Source organism: Myodes glareolus, chromosome 14 (assembly GCF_982192425.1).
Source record: "Myodes glareolus chromosome 14, mMyoGla1.1, whole genome shotgun sequence".
Classification (NCBI taxonomy): Eukaryota; Metazoa; Chordata; class Mammalia; order Rodentia; family Cricetidae; genus Myodes; species Myodes glareolus.
The window spans coordinates 1,798,513-1,817,817 of record NC_142039.1 but is presented as its reverse complement, the minus strand read 5'-3'; the positions used below and the strand labels follow the sequence as shown (position 1 = coordinate 1,817,817).

General features: G+C 44.5%; 1 protein-coding gene across 4 annotated transcripts; it reads left to right on the top strand.

Annotated features, from left to right (window-relative positions):
- Window positions 1–5,242: 5,242 nt before the first annotated feature.
- LOC125417610 (ral guanine nucleotide dissociation stimulator-like) lies at window positions 5,243–7,842 on the top strand. 4 transcript variants are annotated; one of them, XM_048461168.3, is made up of 5 exons: window positions 5,243–5,407; window positions 5,645–5,841; window positions 6,372–6,419; window positions 6,841–7,049; window positions 7,382–7,842. In XM_048461168.3, exons 1-5 carry the CDS (start codon window positions 5,321–5,323, stop codon window positions 7,393–7,395), a joined length of 555 nt encoding a protein of 184 aa, XP_048317125.1. In that variant the 5' UTR covers window positions 5,243–5,320; the 3' UTR covers window positions 7,396–7,842. The 4 variants fall into 4 exon arrangements, with proteins under 4 accessions (XP_048317125.1, XP_048317121.1, XP_048317122.1 ...); XM_048461164.3 differs by having other exon boundaries at window positions 5,243–5,497; XM_048461165.3 differs by having other exon boundaries at window positions 5,243–5,497; window positions 7,330–7,842.
- The last annotated feature ends 11,463 nt before the right edge of the window (window positions 7,843–19,305 follow it).

Here is a 19,305-nt window from a genome sequence, read left to right as displayed (position 1 = left end):
TGGTGATATTTAAGATAATCATCAGTTTGATTACAGGGCAAGTCAAGATCGGCCCCCCTCCTCTATTGCTTAGGATCTTAGGTAGGGCCATTAGACCACAATGAGGACCCTAAGAGAGACATGTCTACATGGGAAGTAAAAAGACAAGATCTTCTGAATAAATTGGGAGCATGGGGACCTTAGAGGCGGGTTGAAGGGGAGGGGAGAGACAGCGAGGGGACCAGAGAAAAATGTAGAGCTCAATAAAATCAATAAAAAAGATTAAAAAACCAAAAACCAAAAATAAGAATAGAATCATACATACAGTATAACAAAAATAACCTTAAATTTATATCAAAATACAAAAATTCATGCCATGTAAAATATTTGAAGCTAGTAGTTGCTTTCTAATTTAAAAATAGACCCAACAATATACCTTTTATCCCATCATTTTTATACTATATTACCTCTTTTTTTTTTTTTGAAAGAGATGCCTGAATCTAACCTTCTTTGCTCATCTTTTCCCCTGACCATGACCAACAACTTGTAACTCTAAATGATGACAAACAACCTTTGAATGATCAAATACCATCCACCCCCATCTCTTGGGAACATGGGCACTGTGTTCCCTAGACTGCTTCCTATTGTCTGGATCAACAGCGTTTCTAGGGGATCCTGAGAAAATTAGAATAATGGTCATGTTCTGGGGAAGAGATAGCTGTAGTTTTTGTTTGTTTGTTTGTTTGTTTTGTTTTTTGTTTTTTGTTTGTCTCTGTATGGTAGAAAAGTGTAGTTGGCTTGAGTAGTCTGTGAGGCTTGACCGTCTCAGTTGGTAACTTTGAAGTTGTTCTGGATACAGAATTTTGAACTAACTGCAAGAGAGTCATGCTGAAAGGCTGGATCACCTGGGCTACTTTTTCATGGATCCTTTTTCCTGGAAACATACAAACTATTAAACTCAACATATATATCTGTATTAACACAGTATAGAATGTGTAGTGTGCACAAGTCAGCTAAAGAAGATTCTTTTATTTTATGTTTGAACAGGTAAAAGGCATCTGTTAACTTTATAATTTTTTTCAGACTGTATAACCAAAACTTTATCCATGCCATATAAAAGGATGGCATGTAATGATTAGTCATGAGGACCCTGGAGCCTACAGGATTTATCACGTCTCATCTCGGAGCTGATTCCATGTGGAGGGGTCAGCATATATGTCACCTGTATTGTTGTTTTTCTTGCTGTTTTTTTCTTCACATCTATAGCCAAGATTTTTCAGGAGGTCTTCCCTAAACAAATCTGAACTTTATTAACTTTGAAGAAATCAATAGTTTTGTTTACTGTGGAAACAAAAGCAAAATCCATCCCCCAACACAACATACTTTTTCAGTTTCATTCTGAAGTTAAGACATTTTTAAAATATGTAGGTTGGTTTAATTTAGCAGTTTCCATAAGCCAATGTCTCTCAGGAGATTTTGTTTTTTGTTCATTAGCTTTTTAAAAAAATCAAAGTTAATAAAGCACCATACAAGATCCAGATACCCTGTGTATTTTCCAACTTTATGTGTATTTTTCCTTTTATATTACTTTACTCTTTCTTTAAAGACATTATTATTACTAACCATTCATTTATTTTTTTAATGACAGATTATACTCGTTCTCTTTTCTCTCTCCAACATCTAAGCACAGTTTTAAGCACACTGTAGCTGTTGAGGGTTTTCGCCTGGATGGAGCCGCATGTGTGCAGCTGCACACTTTCAGTGCTCTCTGACTGCAGGACAGGAACCTTAAGTTGTTAATTGGTGGCTAGGCCCTCTGTGGACAGTTTGACTTAGTACAGAGACTAGCGGCTGACTCTGCCCCCTTCAGGTTGGTGAGAGTGCAGCCTTATGCCTGTCAGCCCAGGCCTGGTGCCAGTCTATCCAGCCCAGCTCTAGGAAGCTTCTGAGTGCATGCTGTAGTAGGCATTTCTACTTAGTCATTCTGCTACCCAATAGTGCGCTGTCCTATTACTCAAAAGCACGGTTCAAGTGCTCAGTAGCAGGGCATCTTAAAAGAGCCATGCCTCTGTATGCTCCGAGCACTGAATCTCCTTGAAACTCTTTTATTTCAGTATTTTGAGACCCTAATGTGGATTTACGTGCTGGACCGTGGGTTACATTTGTAGTAAATTTTCTTGTCTGACTATCTTTGCACCATGAGACCGCAAATAAAGACCTGGAGACTTATGAAAGTCTGGTCTTTAGCTTAGGCTTGTCCCCAACTAGCTCTTATAACTCAGATTAATGCATTTATATTAATCTATGTTCTGCCACGTGGTATTGTACCTCTTCTTTTTTTTCTGTCTTTGACTGGCAATGCTGACTTTCTTCTTCCCAGCATTCTCTCTCTCTGCCAGGAAGTTCCACCTATACCTCTTCCCTAGCTATTGACCATTCAGCTTTTTGTTACAGCAATCACAGCAAAATATCTGCAGACATTGTACAAATATCTCACAATAGTTGTGAGGGTCAATGTTAATTGTCATTTACTGCAAAAAGAAGCTTTTTTTGATGAGAGTGGAGAGATGCACTCATCTATGGTTGTAGCATAGTTGTTACTGGTCAGTTTGATACTGAGTTTGTTTAGCAAAAAATAGTAGTAGATTCTCTCCTTCGGTTCTTGATTTATCTAGCCACAAGCTCATGGATAATGGTGCTGGGCAAGGGTTGCATCTTATAGAGTAGGACTTAGCCCAATTAGAATGTGGTTGGTTACACCCACACATCCATACAACTATTGACCAGGTAACAAGTCTTGTCAGGCCTAAAAACATTTGTACATGTTTCTTCACTCATGAGGTTTGGTGTTTTATATCAGAGTAAAGATTCCATCTATTACCAGACTACAAAGGTTTACATCTGTGCTTTCTTCTAGAAGTTTGTTAGTTTTTTAGACAGGGTATTCCTTTGGAGCCTGGCTGGCCTAGAACTCTGTACATAGACCAGACTGGCTTTACGCTCCCAGACATCTGTCTGCTTTTGCCTCCCAAGTTCTGGGATTAAAAGAATGCACTGCCACATGCAGTTTTTCTGAGTTTTGTGGTTTTCCATGTGGATTAACATACAATCTGAGTTCACTTTGTGTGTGGTGTGAGGTACAGATCCTCTTTCACCTTTTGCACAGGTATGGGCTTATTCACATGCTCACAAGCTGGTCAGTCCACTGTATTGCCATTGGGCCTGATCCAAAAGTGATCTGGTCACTAATGTGTAGACACTTCTGTAGAGTCTGTGATTCTATTCCTTTGATATATCTGATGTCCTTTAATCCAACACACTATTTGGTTATCATAGCTACGTGTTGAAATCACTTTCCCCTCCTAACTTGTTCTTTTCCTGACGATTTTGACAATTCTTGAACATGTTCGTTACATATGACTTTAAAAAAAAAATCTCTAGGCATCAAATAGTAGCCCCTTTCAAAGCAATCAAGTGTTGTGCCACTGAGTGCAAATGGCGGATTTCCTTGGAAATGTTGGGACCATTATGGACAAAACATGTCCAAGGGTTCTGCTGTTGAGCGATTCTCAGGACAATTAACCTCTTCTTTTCTTTCTTTCTTCTCTTTCTTTGTTTTTTGCTTTTTATCAAGACAGGGTTTCTCTGTAGCTTTGGAGCCTGTCCTGAAACTAGCTCTTATAGACCATTCTGACCTCAAATTTACAGAGATCCACCTGTCTCTGCCTCCCAAGTGCTGGGATTAAAGGTTTTCGCCACTGCTGCCCTGCGAGAATTACCTCTTAATAAAAAATCTGTGCCTCTTGAATCCAGTATCTCCATGTCTATAGACTACTTCATTTTCTCAAAAACATTTTGTAAATTTTAGATATTTTACCAGATATTTCAAATATTTTATCAAAGTTTTTATCTTCTTTTGAAATTCATTTCTTACTTATTCATCAACATTTTCATAACTTGCTTTTATCCCAGTGAAATTTATCATTCAGACAATTTTATTCATAAAATAATTATAGTGGCAGTGGTGAGATCAGCAACCATTGGAAAGTTGGGACATTGGGAAGAACTGCTGAAGGCTCCAGGCCTTCTGTCTGGATCTTTCTGCAGTGTCTTTCCCTGCACTGCCTCTAGTGCGGGCAAACATTCAGAATAAAGGTAGTAACCTCAGCGATCCCTAGGTGTGAAGAGTTGAGGGAGTCTGTAACAGAAACAATGAACGCCTTGCAAAGAGGAGAAAAGCAAGAAAGGACACAGCTGCACTTCATTTCGACAAAGCACACAGATTTTAATCACTGTACACTGTCCCACTCAATAATTCCCTGTGAAGTCCCAACAAAAGCACACGATGCTGGTTTATCAGATCACTAACTTGCTAAACACTGACCCAAATCCTCTTGGTGAATGAGTGGGTTGACCAGGGAATGAATGCTGATTGACTCTAGAGCAGAGACCCCTTGGACCACAGGCAAAGATAAACACTGCACAAAGAGGAAGAGATGGGACACCAAGGAGTGAGGGACACAAGGAGCTACAGAAGAGTTTGGCTGCCACATAACGGAGGACAGTGACAGGAAATTGTGATGTTTGAGTTTCATGCTGTTGCTGGGACAAGCACCGTGACCAAAAGCAACTTAGGAAAGGAGAAGGTTTATTGCAGGTGACAGGTCCCAGTGCATCACAGAGGACAGTCAGCACAAGAACCCAAGCAGAAACAACGGAGGATGAGTGAGCCAGGGAGCAGTGTGGGGGCAGCGTCCATCTTGTAAGCTGTGCCTGTGGCTGAGCCAGATGTTCACGAGAGCTACAGCCCTCTGGACTGGAGGCCTGAGACGGTCATGGGAGCGGAAGGTGGTACTAGGCAAGGCTAGGCAAGACAATCTCTGTGCAAGGAAAATGACATTGTGAGGCCGGTGTCTGGCACATGTACGTATGTGCTCACATTACACACAGAGCACACACAAAATAACAGAAGTAGGAAAACAAGCTAGGGTTGATGGTGGCTTAGAGCAAGTAGGGGTGAGTTTAGGAATAGAGTAACAGATGCAGTTCAACAGAAGGGTCTCAGATCGCAAAGCTGGGGGGCTGCCTCTACTGATGTCCTGGGAGCACTGAATGGGAAGCACCTGTGTACCTGTGGCTAGTCCTGCACCTGGGAGGTAGGACAGGTCCTAGAGTCTTTTGGGAAAGCCTGTGTGAGGAGGAGACTCAGGTAAGTGGTCCCCAGGAAGTGACCTCACTTCCTTGACAAGGACCTAACAGTTCAGAACCCTTGTACCCAGACAGCCAACTGCCGAGGAACAGGTTAGCCGGGTCTCATCCTTGAGACCCTAGAGAGAGCAGAATGTTCTCTTGCTGCCTTCAAACTGCTCAACACTCAGGCCTCAAGAAGGACAACAGTGAAGGCCATGGTGGTGTCTGGAGACAGCGGGTTCGTTCTTGCCTCCAACACCTCTGGCCATTTGGTAGGAAGGAAACAAACTTGACCCAGGGAAACCAGGGTCAGGAACACACAGACCAGGTAACCACTCTGAAATCTGAGATCTTTCTCGGGTTTCACTTTGGGTGCTTGGCATTGTAATGGTTCAGGAAAACTTAAAGTGGTAATAACCAATCAGAACCTGCAGTCCTGTTCCTGCTTGAACAATCCCCCATGACCTCTCCTCAGGTTGAGAAGAAGTCTGCCCCAAAGAACCCGAAGGAGCCCTGTACAGAGTCCCGCATCAATGCAGACATGGTGGAAAAGTTGGTGAACCACCTGGTACCTTCCCTGCAGGGTGGGGACCTCTTCTTTGTCCCTGCCTTCCTGTACACCTACCGAAGGTTTGCCACAACCCAGCAGGTGCTGGACCTGCTGCTCAAGCGGTGAGTGCCGTTTCCAAGCCCAGAGGCCTCGGATCTTCCTGTTGGTTCTGGGAAGCACTCTGTCTCTGTCTGAGTCTACTTGTTTTCTAGAGTATTGTAGGATCCAGCAGCACGAAGTCAGAAAATGCTTCCTGCAGGCTAGGCTCTGGGGACTGGGGTGTCTAGATTGGGACTGTAATGAATGTGGGTGTCCCCTGAACCTTGAAGAAGTTCCCGTCCCTGATCAATTTTTAGATGTTTTGGTCAAAGCATTTTCCCATTTGTAAAGAAGGTTCTAGTGTAGTGAATTAAATGTGTACTGAATAGAGACCCACAGAGAATAATTTTAGGGACTCCGTGGCCCCTGAAATGTTTGTGTTCACCCATATGCAAACATTTCTGAAGCACCTAATGTGCAGGTGAGCCAATAATCCTGAGAGCAGAGAGAATTGTACCTCCATTTATCTCCAGGAATGAGCCTGGCCCCAAGATATCTTTTAGCTGGGGGACCTGGGGCCTTTACAGGTGACATCATTTCTGGTCTCCCCTAGGTATGAATACTTCCGCCCTTATTGTGAGGAGGATGAACGGGTAAAGAAGTAAGTGGACTTTTCAGCAGGAGAAAGGCCTTGTCTCTCCAGAGTGGGGTCATTTGTGTACCCAGGGTAAGGGATGGCTGATGCTTGTGTGTCAACTTCTTCAAGTGTCTACTCCCACACTGACGTGTAAGCATTTGTGCAGGGTGGGAAGAATTGCAAGTGGGAAGATGTGGGAAATCTTTGTTCTCAGGAGCCTCTGTGAGACTCATGCCAGGCAGGTTTGGTCAGCTGTCTTCCATTAGAGCCCTGAGAAAGGTTGTGTGCAGCTCCCTGTTCACAAGGACCTCACAACCCTGCTCACTGTATTCATGTGCATAAGGGCTGGACATCTTCTGCCTTGCAGTCCTCACTGGAAGGAATCATTAGAGGGTTGAAAAGGAAAGTCTAGGCAACTAACTTTGTTGTCTATACTCTTCCCTAGGACCATTTGTACCTTCCTGGACACGTGGATGGACAAGAAACCTGAGGAATTTTGCCAGACTTCAGCTCTGTCCATTGTGAGACAGATGAAGAACTTTTTGATTGTACATACACCCTACTCAGACCTTGTTCTCCGTGTTCATATGCTCCTGACTCATTTGGAGGAACAAAAGGCCACTGAAACAGAGGCCAGGGATGAAGAAGTCTCAGGTAGGTGTTTGACACCCTGTGAGGTATGTTCAGTACCTGGTGTGCTGGGGAACGCTTGAGAGGCTTCTGTTTGCAGGACTTGTCACTGGACCCTAGCCTGACCACATTTTGTAGGATAGGATCTGGGATTTCCAACAAACATGGTGTCCTCTGTGTTTGGAAAGGATGAGGAAGTGGTCTCATTCTGGGTGTGTTGTCTCTAACTGTACCTCCAGTGCCACTTCCCCTTCTAGAGGTGCTTACATCTGCAACACATCTGTCTCCATCCACACATCTGTAGATCCAGAGCATTAACATCTGCAACACGTCTGTCTCCATCCACACATCTGTAGATCCAGAGCATTAACCAGCAGTGAAGCCAGTCATCTGGAGCCAGAACCAACTTGTGCACCAGAGTAAAGATCACAAACACCACCAGAAGATTCCATGATACCTCTGCTGTTGGGACCAGACATGACAGCAGATTCAAGCCAGGACAGCAGCAGCAGCTGTGGTTTCTGTGTGTCTCACACAACAGGAGTCACTGAGCAACTTTCACACACCTTACCTTAAGAGCAGTGGGTCCAGCTCCCCAGAAAATGGTCCTGCCATCCCTCTTCCCTCTTGTTGTCCATCTATATCTGCTCTGCATACAGCACCAGCTCTGCTGTTCTCCACAGGGTGGCCCATTTCAGTCCAGCAGCAGTCGTTGCACCACAACCAACTTCCCCTCTCCTCAGAAATAGTCTCTTTAGTCTTCTGGCTCTTTTCAATGTGTGTGAAATTATGGTTTTAATAAATCATTAGTGCTTGATTTTCATGGCCTTGATTATGGTTATGATGTCCACTCAGCATGCTTGTTCATGGTGATAGCAATGTCCCCAAGCAGATACATGGAGACCATACTGGAGATAAGGAGGCAGAGTGCTTGCTTTGACAGAGGCCAGAAGAATGCCTGAGAGCTGTGCTGGACATACAGAGAGGTGAGGCTGACTGCCGCTTGTGCGCTGGGGGCCGAGCGGCCAGGGTCAGGCTTAGAGGTCAGGCTGCCCAGGTGTCCTTCACAGGGACTTCTGCTTTAGCTTCAGGCTCCTTACTTGGGGTGGCAGAATCATTTCAGGGTCTGATGAGGACAAATTGCAATGTCATGAGATCCCTGCTTCCCGTGAGCACAAGGCCGGGCACACAACCACCATTGCTCATATTAAGTACACAGTTTGAAGAGTGAGTGTCAGAGTTTTCAAGATTTTTTTATGTTATTGACGAGATTTAAACCATGCTGATATTCTTGAAGTAATGCCTAGCTTTTCGTCAATGTTGGCGATAGTCTGGGAGTGACAATCTCAAAGTTTTATTTATATTTCCTTCTGTGTTTGTGGGTATGGCCTGGAAACAAACCAGCTGGCTTCTATGCCTTTTGACTCTCTCCAGGAAAATTCCATTGGTGACTACTGCCTGTTGATGTCCCACATATGTGACCTTGAACATCTAAGGCCTTTGTTTCTCCAGTGAAGCCAGTTAGGGTGTACAAGATTTCTTAGGGGTCACAGATCTGCTCATTATAGCATCCAAGGAATGAAGGGACCCCTCCCTTCAGCCAACATGACACGTTTTATGGGAAAAGATCAAACAAGTTTTAGTTCTCTAGAGGCAAATGCCTATACTTCAGAGAGTCCACAGAGCGTGGGAATTGAGTTTCAGTAAGATCTGTGTAGGGTGAGATGAGTTGGGGGCCCAGTGCAGGATGTCATCTGAGAGACCCTCATCCTGACTGGTTCAGAATCAGCTTCTGGTGATGTGGAATTAATGTGTGCCAGTCCACCAGAGCAGGGACAGTGGACTGGCCGTGGTAAGACAGTACAGGAAATGTAACATGGTGAAGATTTGTGTGCGCCTGTTCACAAACAGCAGTGGAAAGTGCTCTTACAGGTCACAGATTAATTGTATATGTAAAATACATATATGTAAAATGTGATATCATTAGAACTAATAAAGGACTGCCATGTCATAAGTGAATTATGGATAAAAACCTGCATCTTAGATCTTTATCAAAGGAAGAGCTGAAAATGAAATTACACAGAATTGTTATCACTAAAGTAATACAAATGATATTTAAAATGTTCACAGGTAAAACCAGAGCATTTTCACAATAAAGTTTGACTATCTAAACCTAGGAAAGAGATCCTGAATCCCTCTCTTCACAAACTGAAAGGCTCAATTTTCTCTCCAAATCTTCAGTATTGTTGTAGCTGGCACCATCACTGCTGTGACTGAGCACTTGCCGGCAGCACAGTAAGGAAAACCAAGTTGTCTCTCAGCTTCACGGGCCTCAGTCCATCATGACAAGGAGGGCAGGTGCAGCTGAGCCGTTCACACCACACTTGGTCAGGAAGCAGAAGAGAATCGGGTACTTGGCTGGCTTTCTTCTTTGATTCTGTCCAGACCGCAGCCCGAGGGACACTGCTGTGCACATCCAGTGTGGGTGTGCCCTCATCAGTGAACCTCCTTACATGCCACCATCACAGGATGCACACTCGGTTGTGCACACCCATCTCCTGGAGTTTCCTAAATGCACTCAAGTCTCCAGTGAACATTAACCAACACCCTTCCATGCATCAGTCTACCATTCAATGTGGACTTACTGTGGTAAGCCTGACCCCTGTGGTTTCTCCTTCCTAAAGATTCAGGATCAAGGCAGGTCCAGCCGTGCTTCTTGCTGCAAAGGAGAGCAAAGAGCTTGTGTAACAGCAGGAAAGGGAAGGAGCCTTGGAGACTTTGCTCTGAAAGACCCTTGACAGCACCCTTGGTGTTACTCAGCAGCAGCCTGGCACAGGGCTATCTACTAACTTTCAGGAAGAGGCCCCAGTAGTCCAGCCCTTGCCTAGCATGTATGAGACCCTGCCATTAATCCCCATCACTCCAAGAAGAAAACCAGTTTCCAGACACATGTCTGTCACTTCCTATTTTCAGGACTTATCTGTGGTAGATTTTCAAGCTACAGACCTTGATGTCCCTGAACTCTGTGAAATTTACAGTTCTATATTTTCGTTTAGTAGCTTGAACTGGTTAAAGCACATTGTGGGTCCCATGGAGGACCACTCTACAGCAAGAACGTTCCTGGATTTTGACATTGTGGCTGTGCTTATAAAAGACTTAGTACATTACGCAGGGGTTTGTTATGTCAGAAGGTAGTTAGGAAAGAACCATCGCAGAGTTAATATGTAAATGTTGCATTCACACTAAGCAGAGGTCATTTGGTACTGCTCTGTTGCTGTGATAGAACATCAGGACCACGGCAACTGCCAGAAGGAAGATTCTACCTGGATTTAGTTTAGTTTAGTTTAGAGGATTTAGTTTCCAGGGAGGCGAGTCCATGCTGGTGTAGCTGAGGCATGGCAGCAGGCAGAAAGAACAAACTGTAAGTGATGGGGGCCTTTCAACCTCAAAGCCACCATAGTGCCATCTTCCTTCAGCATGGTTGTGCAACTAAAACCTCCTCAAATAGCATCACCAGCTAAGGACCTGAGACTATGGGGATTCATATTCAATCAACCACAGCTGTGTAATCAAACAAGCTATATGAATGAACAGATTTCAATCATCTCAATGGAAAAGCGAAATGGAAGTGTATTTCATAGTTTCTGGTTGGAAACTGGCTGTAAGTGAATCAAACTCGTGCGACCATGATGATGGTCAGCAATACTATGTGTCAAGCATCATCACATCACCATAATCACCATTATCATTCTCGTCATGTTAAAACATTTAATTGGAATTTGATGTAATTCAGTTTGTACATTGGTCTTTAATGCACATTTCTGGTTGGTGTAGGAGATTCTTCTGTCTATGTGTTGCTTTCATTGGTTGAATAAAGAAACTGCCTTGGCCTTTTGATAGGGCAGCACTTAGATAGGTGGGGAAGACAGCACTGAATGCTGGGAAGAAGGGGCAGTGTGGCAGATGCCATCGTTCTCCCTGCCCGAGATGGACACTGTTTAGAATCTTTCCCAGTAAGCCATGACCTCGTGGTGATACACAGATTGGTGGAAATGGGTTAGATCAGGATGTCAGAGTTGGCAAAGAAGAGTTTAGATATAATGCGCCAGGCAGTGTTTAAATAAATACAGTTTCTGTGTGATTATTTCAGGTGTAAGATAGCAGGGCGGCTGGGCCAACAAGCAGGCCACTCACTCCTACTACACCTGGTTCTTTAAGAACAAGAGTTACTCTGTGGTTGAATAAGATGCAGGATTGTAGAATGTGGAGTCAGGGAGTAAGTTCTCTGGACACCAACCTTTGTTGCCAGGGACCAGCCTGGGAGGCAAAATGAATACACAAACACAGGATTCTGATGTAAGCTGACAGACTATCAGCTGCAGGGCAAGTTCTTCTTCTTCTTCTTCTTCTTCTTCTTCTTCTTCTTCTTCTTCTTCTGCTTCTGCTTCTGCTTCTGCTTCTGCTTCTGCTTCTGCTTCTGCTTCTGCTTCTGCTTCTGCTTCTGCTTCTGCTTCTGCTTCTTCTACCCTGAGCTTCAAACTTCAGTTTTAATTGTAAATTTTACACAAGGAAAATGATTCTTTTTTTTCTTGCCACAAGTCAATCATTACCCGAGCAAAGCAGTTCACAAGAAGTATGACGATTCTTTGAAATTAGAACATCATCATCCATCTTTTTCCAGTTCCCAAGCCCCATGCCAGCCACTATATTCTTAACTCTTCACTGAGTTAATCATAAAACAACTTTTGAGGCTTTCTCTCCGAGACAAACTACTTGCTGTCACAGAGCATAGTTCAGTGGGTTTTGTTCCATTGTCTACCTTTCCTATTGTTTTCCCAAAAATTTCCCAAAATTTCCTCATGATTCCAATTTTGATTTATAAGACCATAGACAGTCAGACCTAAATCTTTAGGTTCTTCATAAACTTTATTATCATAGCCAAGTTCTTTCATGTTTTAGTATAATTCTTTTGCCAAGTTTTGTTATCAGGCAAAGAACACTTTCAGCATTTTTCCCAAATTTCCCCAATTGTTTCCCCATAACCTGTTTTATGGCTTCAATGCCTGCCCATTCTGTCAGATCAGGAAGACTCATATTACCATATAGCACATCCATTCTTTCAGAAGCCACTGGTGTGAAAGAGAAAAAGAACATGGAGAGCAAGTGTACTAGTCAAATTGCTATAACCAGAATCATCTGAACATTGCCAAGTGTGTATGCAGACTCCACAGAAGCAGTTCACAGGGCACATAGGTGTTTTCTCCTCAAGTAACTCGCTCGCTTAGCTGCCATTGAGTTGCCTGGAGAGAATTGCTTCCTGCAGCTCAGGAACCACACGTGGAGGGGCCTATGCTTTGCCTTCTCCGGCACTTTATAACTTGCCCTCTCCAGCAGCTTGGTCAATACCAAGATGGAGCAAGGGAGAACTAAAATATGAAGCTGAAATTCAATTCTAGCCGACCAACTCAATCCAGTCTTGTGTTCTCTTCCTGTCTGTATTCACATGCTTAGTTATAAACATGAGACACACATAGTTCAGAGTTCTTTTTTTTCAATTAATCTTGTCATAGCCATTTTGCTGAAGTGACATATAGTTGTTCAAATGGTGATAATATTTTGTTGTCTCAGTTTATACTTTTAATTGTTGAAGATGTTTTATATGTTTCCTTATAAATTGTGCATCTGTTACGTAGATGAATTATTCATCCTTGGTCTAGTTAACTAATAAAGTTAACTAATAAACTTTTGGCAGTAAATTTGTTCCCCATTATGTTGCATCATATTTTTCACCCTTAGTGATAAGACAATGTTCTCATATCTGTGACTTTTGCAGCACTTAAACTCCCAGAACAATACAGACCACTTACTTCTCTCAAAGACAGATTTATTTATTTTCATTTATGTATATGAGTACTTTGTCTACATGCATGTCTGTGCATTATGTGAGAGCCTCATGCCCACAGAGACCAGAAATGGTATCAATATCCCTGGAACTGGAGGTACAGATGCTTGTGAGCTGCCATGTGCATGCTAGAAATTAAACCCTGGTCCTCAAGCAGAGCAGTCTGTGGTCTTCACTGCTGGGCCATCTCTCCAGACTTGACTGTCCACTTCTGTGTCAACTGTGAGTCCAGATCAAAATCACCTCTCCACCTCTGCAGCAACAAGTTCTTCATCAGTATTATTGAGGTGAGCTCTATCCCCTTTGTCCTGAATCTCTCCAAATGATAGAAATAACAGGATGGAATTAGAAAAATCAATGTGATAGTTTGAAGATCTGCCTTATAAACCAGGGACTGGTGGTCTGGAGGTGTCAAGGAAGAAGAGCAAGGTATTTATCTCTGCTCTGCTTGGCAGAGGGTGCTCCCGGGGTCTGACATGTAGCCATACCAGATTGACCTCCTCCTTCCACACTAGCTCTTTAGGGTGTGGTCATCTCTGTGGGGACACTGTGTTTCCTTTTGAGTCTGGGAGTGGCAAGCAGCACATGGACACCTTCCCTCTTAGATGCTCAGTGAGCTGACTTCCACAGTAGCCACTTAGGAGGTGGGAGGCTGGATCTGTCAGGGTGTGGATCTTACGAGAAGAGATGGGGATGATGGAGACCTAGGGTGGCATCAGAATGGGCTATAGAGTGAGGGGGATAGAGACACTGGTCTCAGAAGTTCAGAGACCTGGGGAAGTTTGAGTTTCTGCTGGAGACTGCTTCAGAGACTATCATCAGTGAAAGGAGGGGAGTAGGGTGACAGGAAGGCAGGGATGAGGCATCCTTATCTGGAGCACCCCCAGGCTCTGGTGCTGGCACTAGGCCTCTAGGCACTAGGCGGCATTTTCACACAGGAAACTGATTTCCCAGCAAATGGATGCTTGTGAAACTATCTTACATATAGCCCAAATTGAAAGTACAAGAGAACATGTACCCTTGCTGAGGGATAGGAGGCCCCGAAGCAGGCACAATGCTTTTGCCAGGGTCCTGGGAGGCTGCATTTAGTTTCTCCAAAGCTTGAGACAACAGCTCTTGTTGCTGCATCTCCAGTCAGCAAGGACTCCTTGCACCCGTGGAGTGGAAGGACACCAGCTAGAGGAAGCTTTAGGGCTTCCATCAGGAGAGACTTTTCTGGGATTATCCTGAGGTTCTTTCTAGGTCAAGCACAGAGCTGCCCAAAATCTGCTTTCTGCTGTGGTTGTGAGTCTGCTTTCAACAAAGTGCATGATCTGTGCTCACCTGCCACAGGGATCTGACGCTGTAAGAATTCCCAGGTGTCCCTGTGAGTTCATGTGATTGGTGGAATGTTTCACATGTACAGAAAGCACTGTCCCATAACGGTCCTGACCCCGTGAGCAGAGGTACATCTACAAAGCCTTGGATCTATCAGTGTTGTGGCTTTCAGACCCCATACAGGAGAGCAAATAGTGTGGAACTTGGTTGTACAGTGTCTGGCGCTTACCATAAACTCTACAATGGTCCCATACTTGGGCTCACTCTAAGACTTAGGTTGGGTGGGAAGAGGGGAGGGGCCATGTGGCCAGAGGTCTCCATTTTAAGGTAGATCTGAGGCGTGAGTAGTTAAGGCAGGTCATTGTAGACTCTTTGGCTTCCCACAGTGACCCTCCCTGGAACCAGGGCGGCAGCGTCCTTACTGCTCAGACTGGTCCAGACTTTCAAAGGATACAGAGTCTTCGGAAAGCTCTAAGACTGCCAGCATGGCAGACGTCACCAGAGTGTAGTGGGGCCAACATACACTCCAGGAGAACTTGTGTGAATGACAGCAAGAACAACAGAACAGGAGACTTGCCAAAGACAATTGCTTTGAGGGAGAATGACTGCGCTCCATTGATGGCCCTAGGTCTAGAGAGGCCAGAGATTACATTTTATTTTATTTCTTGTGTGTGTGCTTGTGTGTAAGCCAGAGGATTCAGTTCTCTCTTACTATGTAGATCTCCAAGAGCTTGTGTGGCTTGGTGGGAACACCGTATATGGAGTCATCTCACTGACCCTGCCCTGTGCTCTTTACTGAGGCACTTTAAGGAATCTGGTGGGAGTGAAGTGGCAGGTGGCTGTGAGTTTCTCTGCTTCCTTCACAGTATACCACGCAGGTGCCCTTTGCTGTCTGCTCTGTTTCTGTATTTCTCACAGGCCTTCTCGCCCATCAGTTTGTCTGCTTCTCTGGATTTGCTCAGAAAGTACTTGACTGATCCATCTACTCTCTTCATCACGTTATTTGTCCACATGACCTGGAGCATCCTTAACTTCGGTTACATCTAGTAGAGAAGAGAACTCAAGGCTCCCATTTACCACATTACAAAACCTTGTCTTTTCCATTCTTTTCTCAACTTCAGGCAGTCTCTTGTCACAAACATCTCTCAAAGCCTCCGGAAATTGGGGATTCCTATGGTTGCAATATGATTTTCTGTTGCTCTCCATTCATGTGTTTTTGTTGAATTTTCCCGGGAGAGCTCTGCCATCTCACAGCACCAGCAGGCACTGACTCCAGCCTGGAGAGCTGGGGAAGATGTGCTGCACTGTTGACACTGATCATCTGCTCTTGGCCAACCTCTCTTAGCCTTGGCTCCACGGTTTTGAATAAGGAGACTCACTGTTTTCTTAACTCAAGCTTTTCCTATGCTGACTGATTTTACACAAATGAAAGTGGATTTTATAGTAGCCTCTTTTTCGTTCTTTAGTGAAATGTCATGGAGAAAACATATAATGGACACACTCTTGCTCCTAAAGGTATTAGAATATGCTATTCATGACCACAGGTTAATTGCTTACTCGGACAAATATGTGAGGCAGACTAGAAAACCAAATATACGTAAGCATTTACAACTCAAGGCTGAGGAAATTTCCTATTCAGTAGAAAAGAAAGAATTAAGAGAGAAATGCCTTTTTAACTGTTTCTAGTAAAGTTACCTCTATATTATACATCGCAAAATCGGTTCTGGATGGAATTTTTAATAATATAAAAGTGAGAAATGTTTCAGAAGAAAGAACAATTCCTTTAAAAATCATTTGTTTTTGATTTCTGTGTATGTTTCTCTCTGTGTGTACCACATATATGCAGGTGCCTGTGAAGGTCAGAGGGGCTGTCAGGAGCTGGAGTTACAGGTGGTTGTAAGCTGTCTAATGTGAGCTCTGGGGACTGAGTTCATGTCCTCTGCAAGAGCTTTAGGCTCCAGCCCCAGAAAAATCAACTTCTTAATCACACAGCTTTTATTTTCAAATACTTTCCTAAGAATGACCTCAAAAGGACTTCTAGATTTTTTAAATTGTGGTAATATTATTTGTTTTGTTCAGATATTCTATCACAGAGAAATGAATAAATCAAAACAGAATAAAAGCTAAAAAAAGAATGCTGGGAATTTCAACCCAACAATCTGCTCTGACAGATAAAGTAGGCAAGTACATTCTCATAAAGAGCTTAAAAATTGTTATCATGTAGATGAAGTAGCAGTTATTTACTGAATTTCTTTTATTGTAGGACCATATTATATAGGCCCATATGTCTACACTGTATGGCAGCCAGACTCTCAGGCCGTAGTTTGCACCTGGCCTCACAGAAGGCAGTCACCTAGCTTTCCACACTGTTGCCATCCCTAAGAAAGGGTCAGGATATGCTAATGTTGCTTTGCTCCTTCCTTCTAATCATGGAGACGGCCTGGGAAGAGGTGTTGGTCCAGTCTATGTGACAGAGCAGCCATAACTCTGGACATGACCTAAGTCCCACTACCTTGGAAATAGATGCGAATGAACTTTCCCCTCAGTTTATGTTTTGGTATAAAAGCTGTTTGGAGAATAAACATGTGGAATTTTCTGGATGTGAACTCAGGATTTCATGAGGGATCACTGAAAAACTCCCTCCCAATAAAGCCATCTGAGTTGTGTCTTTATTCCTACACCTCCCTGTCAGGAATTTTTCCTAACACGAGCTCCCTGCTGACGTAAAAATCCCAATCAAGCCAAATCACAACAAGCCAAATTAAGAAATATCCAGGTTTAATGGAATTCCTGCACTCTTGGGTAGCCTTGAGGAGGAACGGGAAGGCCACACGCACGCACGACCATCATGAGAAAAGAAAAGAGATCACGTATTTCTCCTATGAGAGCTCTCTTAAATACCCTGTGGGAGTGGTCCTGACCCCCCCCCCCCCCCCGCCAGGGAGGGATCAGGACCTGGCATGCTGGGATTTGGAGCCCAGACCAATACAATTCTCAGATCTGGGGACTGGGATGGATGCGAGGGACTGGGGGCTATGCTCCCAACATAACATTCCAGACTTTTTGGATATAGGGATAACAGGAAATTGAAGTGATAATTGTGACCAACAATTTGGACTCTCTAGGAAAAGGGGCCATTGACTCAAGCCTAGCTACTTCCTGCGGGCATAGGGTAATGTGGGGAAGAGGAGAGCTCAGTGTTGGTGCATCCACGCTCAGCGAGAGGTGTGGTTGGAAAGGCATCCCATGTACTGTCATCCCAGAGATGTCAGGCATCTGTTCCTTGGGGGAGGTGAGAAGGCAGGTACCTAGGAAGAAAATATTGTTATCACCAAAGATGAGTGTGCCAGGATGAGGAGCAGGTAGGCCCTTCATTGTGGCATCCTGAAAAACCGGAGGGTGGAAGGTCCTGTCTGCTGGACAGATCAAGTGTCTTGAGTAGGTGCCCGCTTGAGCCTGGAGAGATGGATCAGCATGGGTGTCCCAAGAGCTTGGCAGCCAAGGGGGTGGTGAGGATTATCGTGTGAGGTCCTGTCCATCAAGGTTCGAGAGACCTAGGAGTTAGCTGTTAGAGGAGGACTCTGTCCCCTGGGGAGAGTGGGGCAGGTTTAGGGGCATTAGGGTCCACTGGTGTGGGGACAGGGAGACAACCATCAGTGTGTGAATGGAGAAGGGACCTTAAAAGAGAGCGGTAGGGTAGGTACCCTGCCAGTCGAGAAGTTTGGACTGGGAGGTGATGGTTAAGGAGAAAGGGCCTGCCATAAAGCAGTTCAAAAGGGTTCAGGCCCATAGGGGAACATGGGGTGACCCTGAGGCAAGTTAGGGCAATGGGGAGAAGGGAGAGCCAAGATAACCTGAGTTCAATGGAGAGCTTGGTTAGCTGTTGTTTGTTGAGTTCATTAGCCCTCTCTACCTTTCCCGAGGATTGTGGATGGTAGTGGTTGTGGAATTTCCAGGAGATGTTGAGAGCTTCTGACACAAGCTCCATGACCCTGGAAATGAAGACTGGCCCATTGTCTGTCTGGATGGTTCGTGGGACACCAAACCGAGGAAGGATGTGGTCCAGGAGTACCTGAACCACCATATCTGCTGTTTCCCTGGAGGGCAGAAACGCTTCTATCCATCCTGTAAAAGTGTCCACAAGTGTTAAGAGATAATGGAGTTTTTTATGAGTCGGCATATGAGTGAAATCAGCCTGCCAATCTTCACTTAGTTGGTGTCTGTGAAACTGGTGTAGAGACTGACGTATATGGAGAGCCCCTGTGGGTTGGCCTGGGCACACGTCTGGCAGGAGGAGTGAACCTGTAAAATACGGTCTTGGAGATGGGTGGGGTCAAAAAAAGGTTTCCAAGAAGTGGAACAAAGCTTTGGGGAGGCAGCTAAGGATTTCTCAACCCAGTAAAGGTGTTGCGAAAGCAGGTATCACCAAGAAAGAATGAGAAAAAAAGTATCCTGCAAAAATGTAGAGCAGTGGCAAAGTTTTAAGAAGGGAGGAACGAGTCCCATCTACCTCCATAACTGAAATTGGTGAGGGGAATGTAAGGTCCGAGTGAGATGTTAGAACAGAATAGGTGTTCAAAATAAAAGTAATGACTTACCCGCTACCTGCAGCTTTACCCTAGGCTCAGGTAGGGTTACGGGATTTACCAAGTCTGGGCAGCATCAATCCTCTGCAAGGCTGAGAAGTTCAAAGGCTGGCACAGTTTCACTTGCCGATGTTGGTGAGGCCAGACCTCTGTGGTGTGGCATAGAGAACAAGCCCTCACAGGGGCATTGTAATTTCCAGTGTCCAGGTTGCTGGCAGATAGGGCATAACCTCAGAGGAGGCATAGTGCAATATTGTGCCACATGACCATTTAGGCCACACTTGAAACAGCTTGCATGTGAAATTGACTTAGGCTGGGCTCCACCAGGGTAGAGCCTTGTGGTTGGCTTCCCTTGTCCCCCTTTCCTCAACCTTAGGGCAGCTACTAGGACCCAGACCTGTAGGGTAGCTGCCTGTTATAGCCTTGTCTGTCAGGAAGATTCAGCTTCTCAGGCATTAAAACTTTAAAGGCCATT

Excerpts from the sequence above, each read along its gene's own strand:
- LOC125417610 (XM_048461164.3), top strand. The coding sequence starts at position 5,321 with ATGTTCTCTTGCTGCCTTCAAACTGCTCAACACTCAGGCCTCAAGAAG. Across the intron at positions 5,498-5,644 it reads GTCAGGAACACACAGACCAG|GTTGAGAAGAAGTCTGCCCC; the intron begins GTAACCACTCTG and ends ACCTCTCCTCAG. Across the intron at positions 6,420-6,840 it reads GAGGATGAACGGGTAAAGAA|GACCATTTGTACCTTCCTGG; the intron begins GTAAGTGGACTT and ends ACTCTTCCCTAG.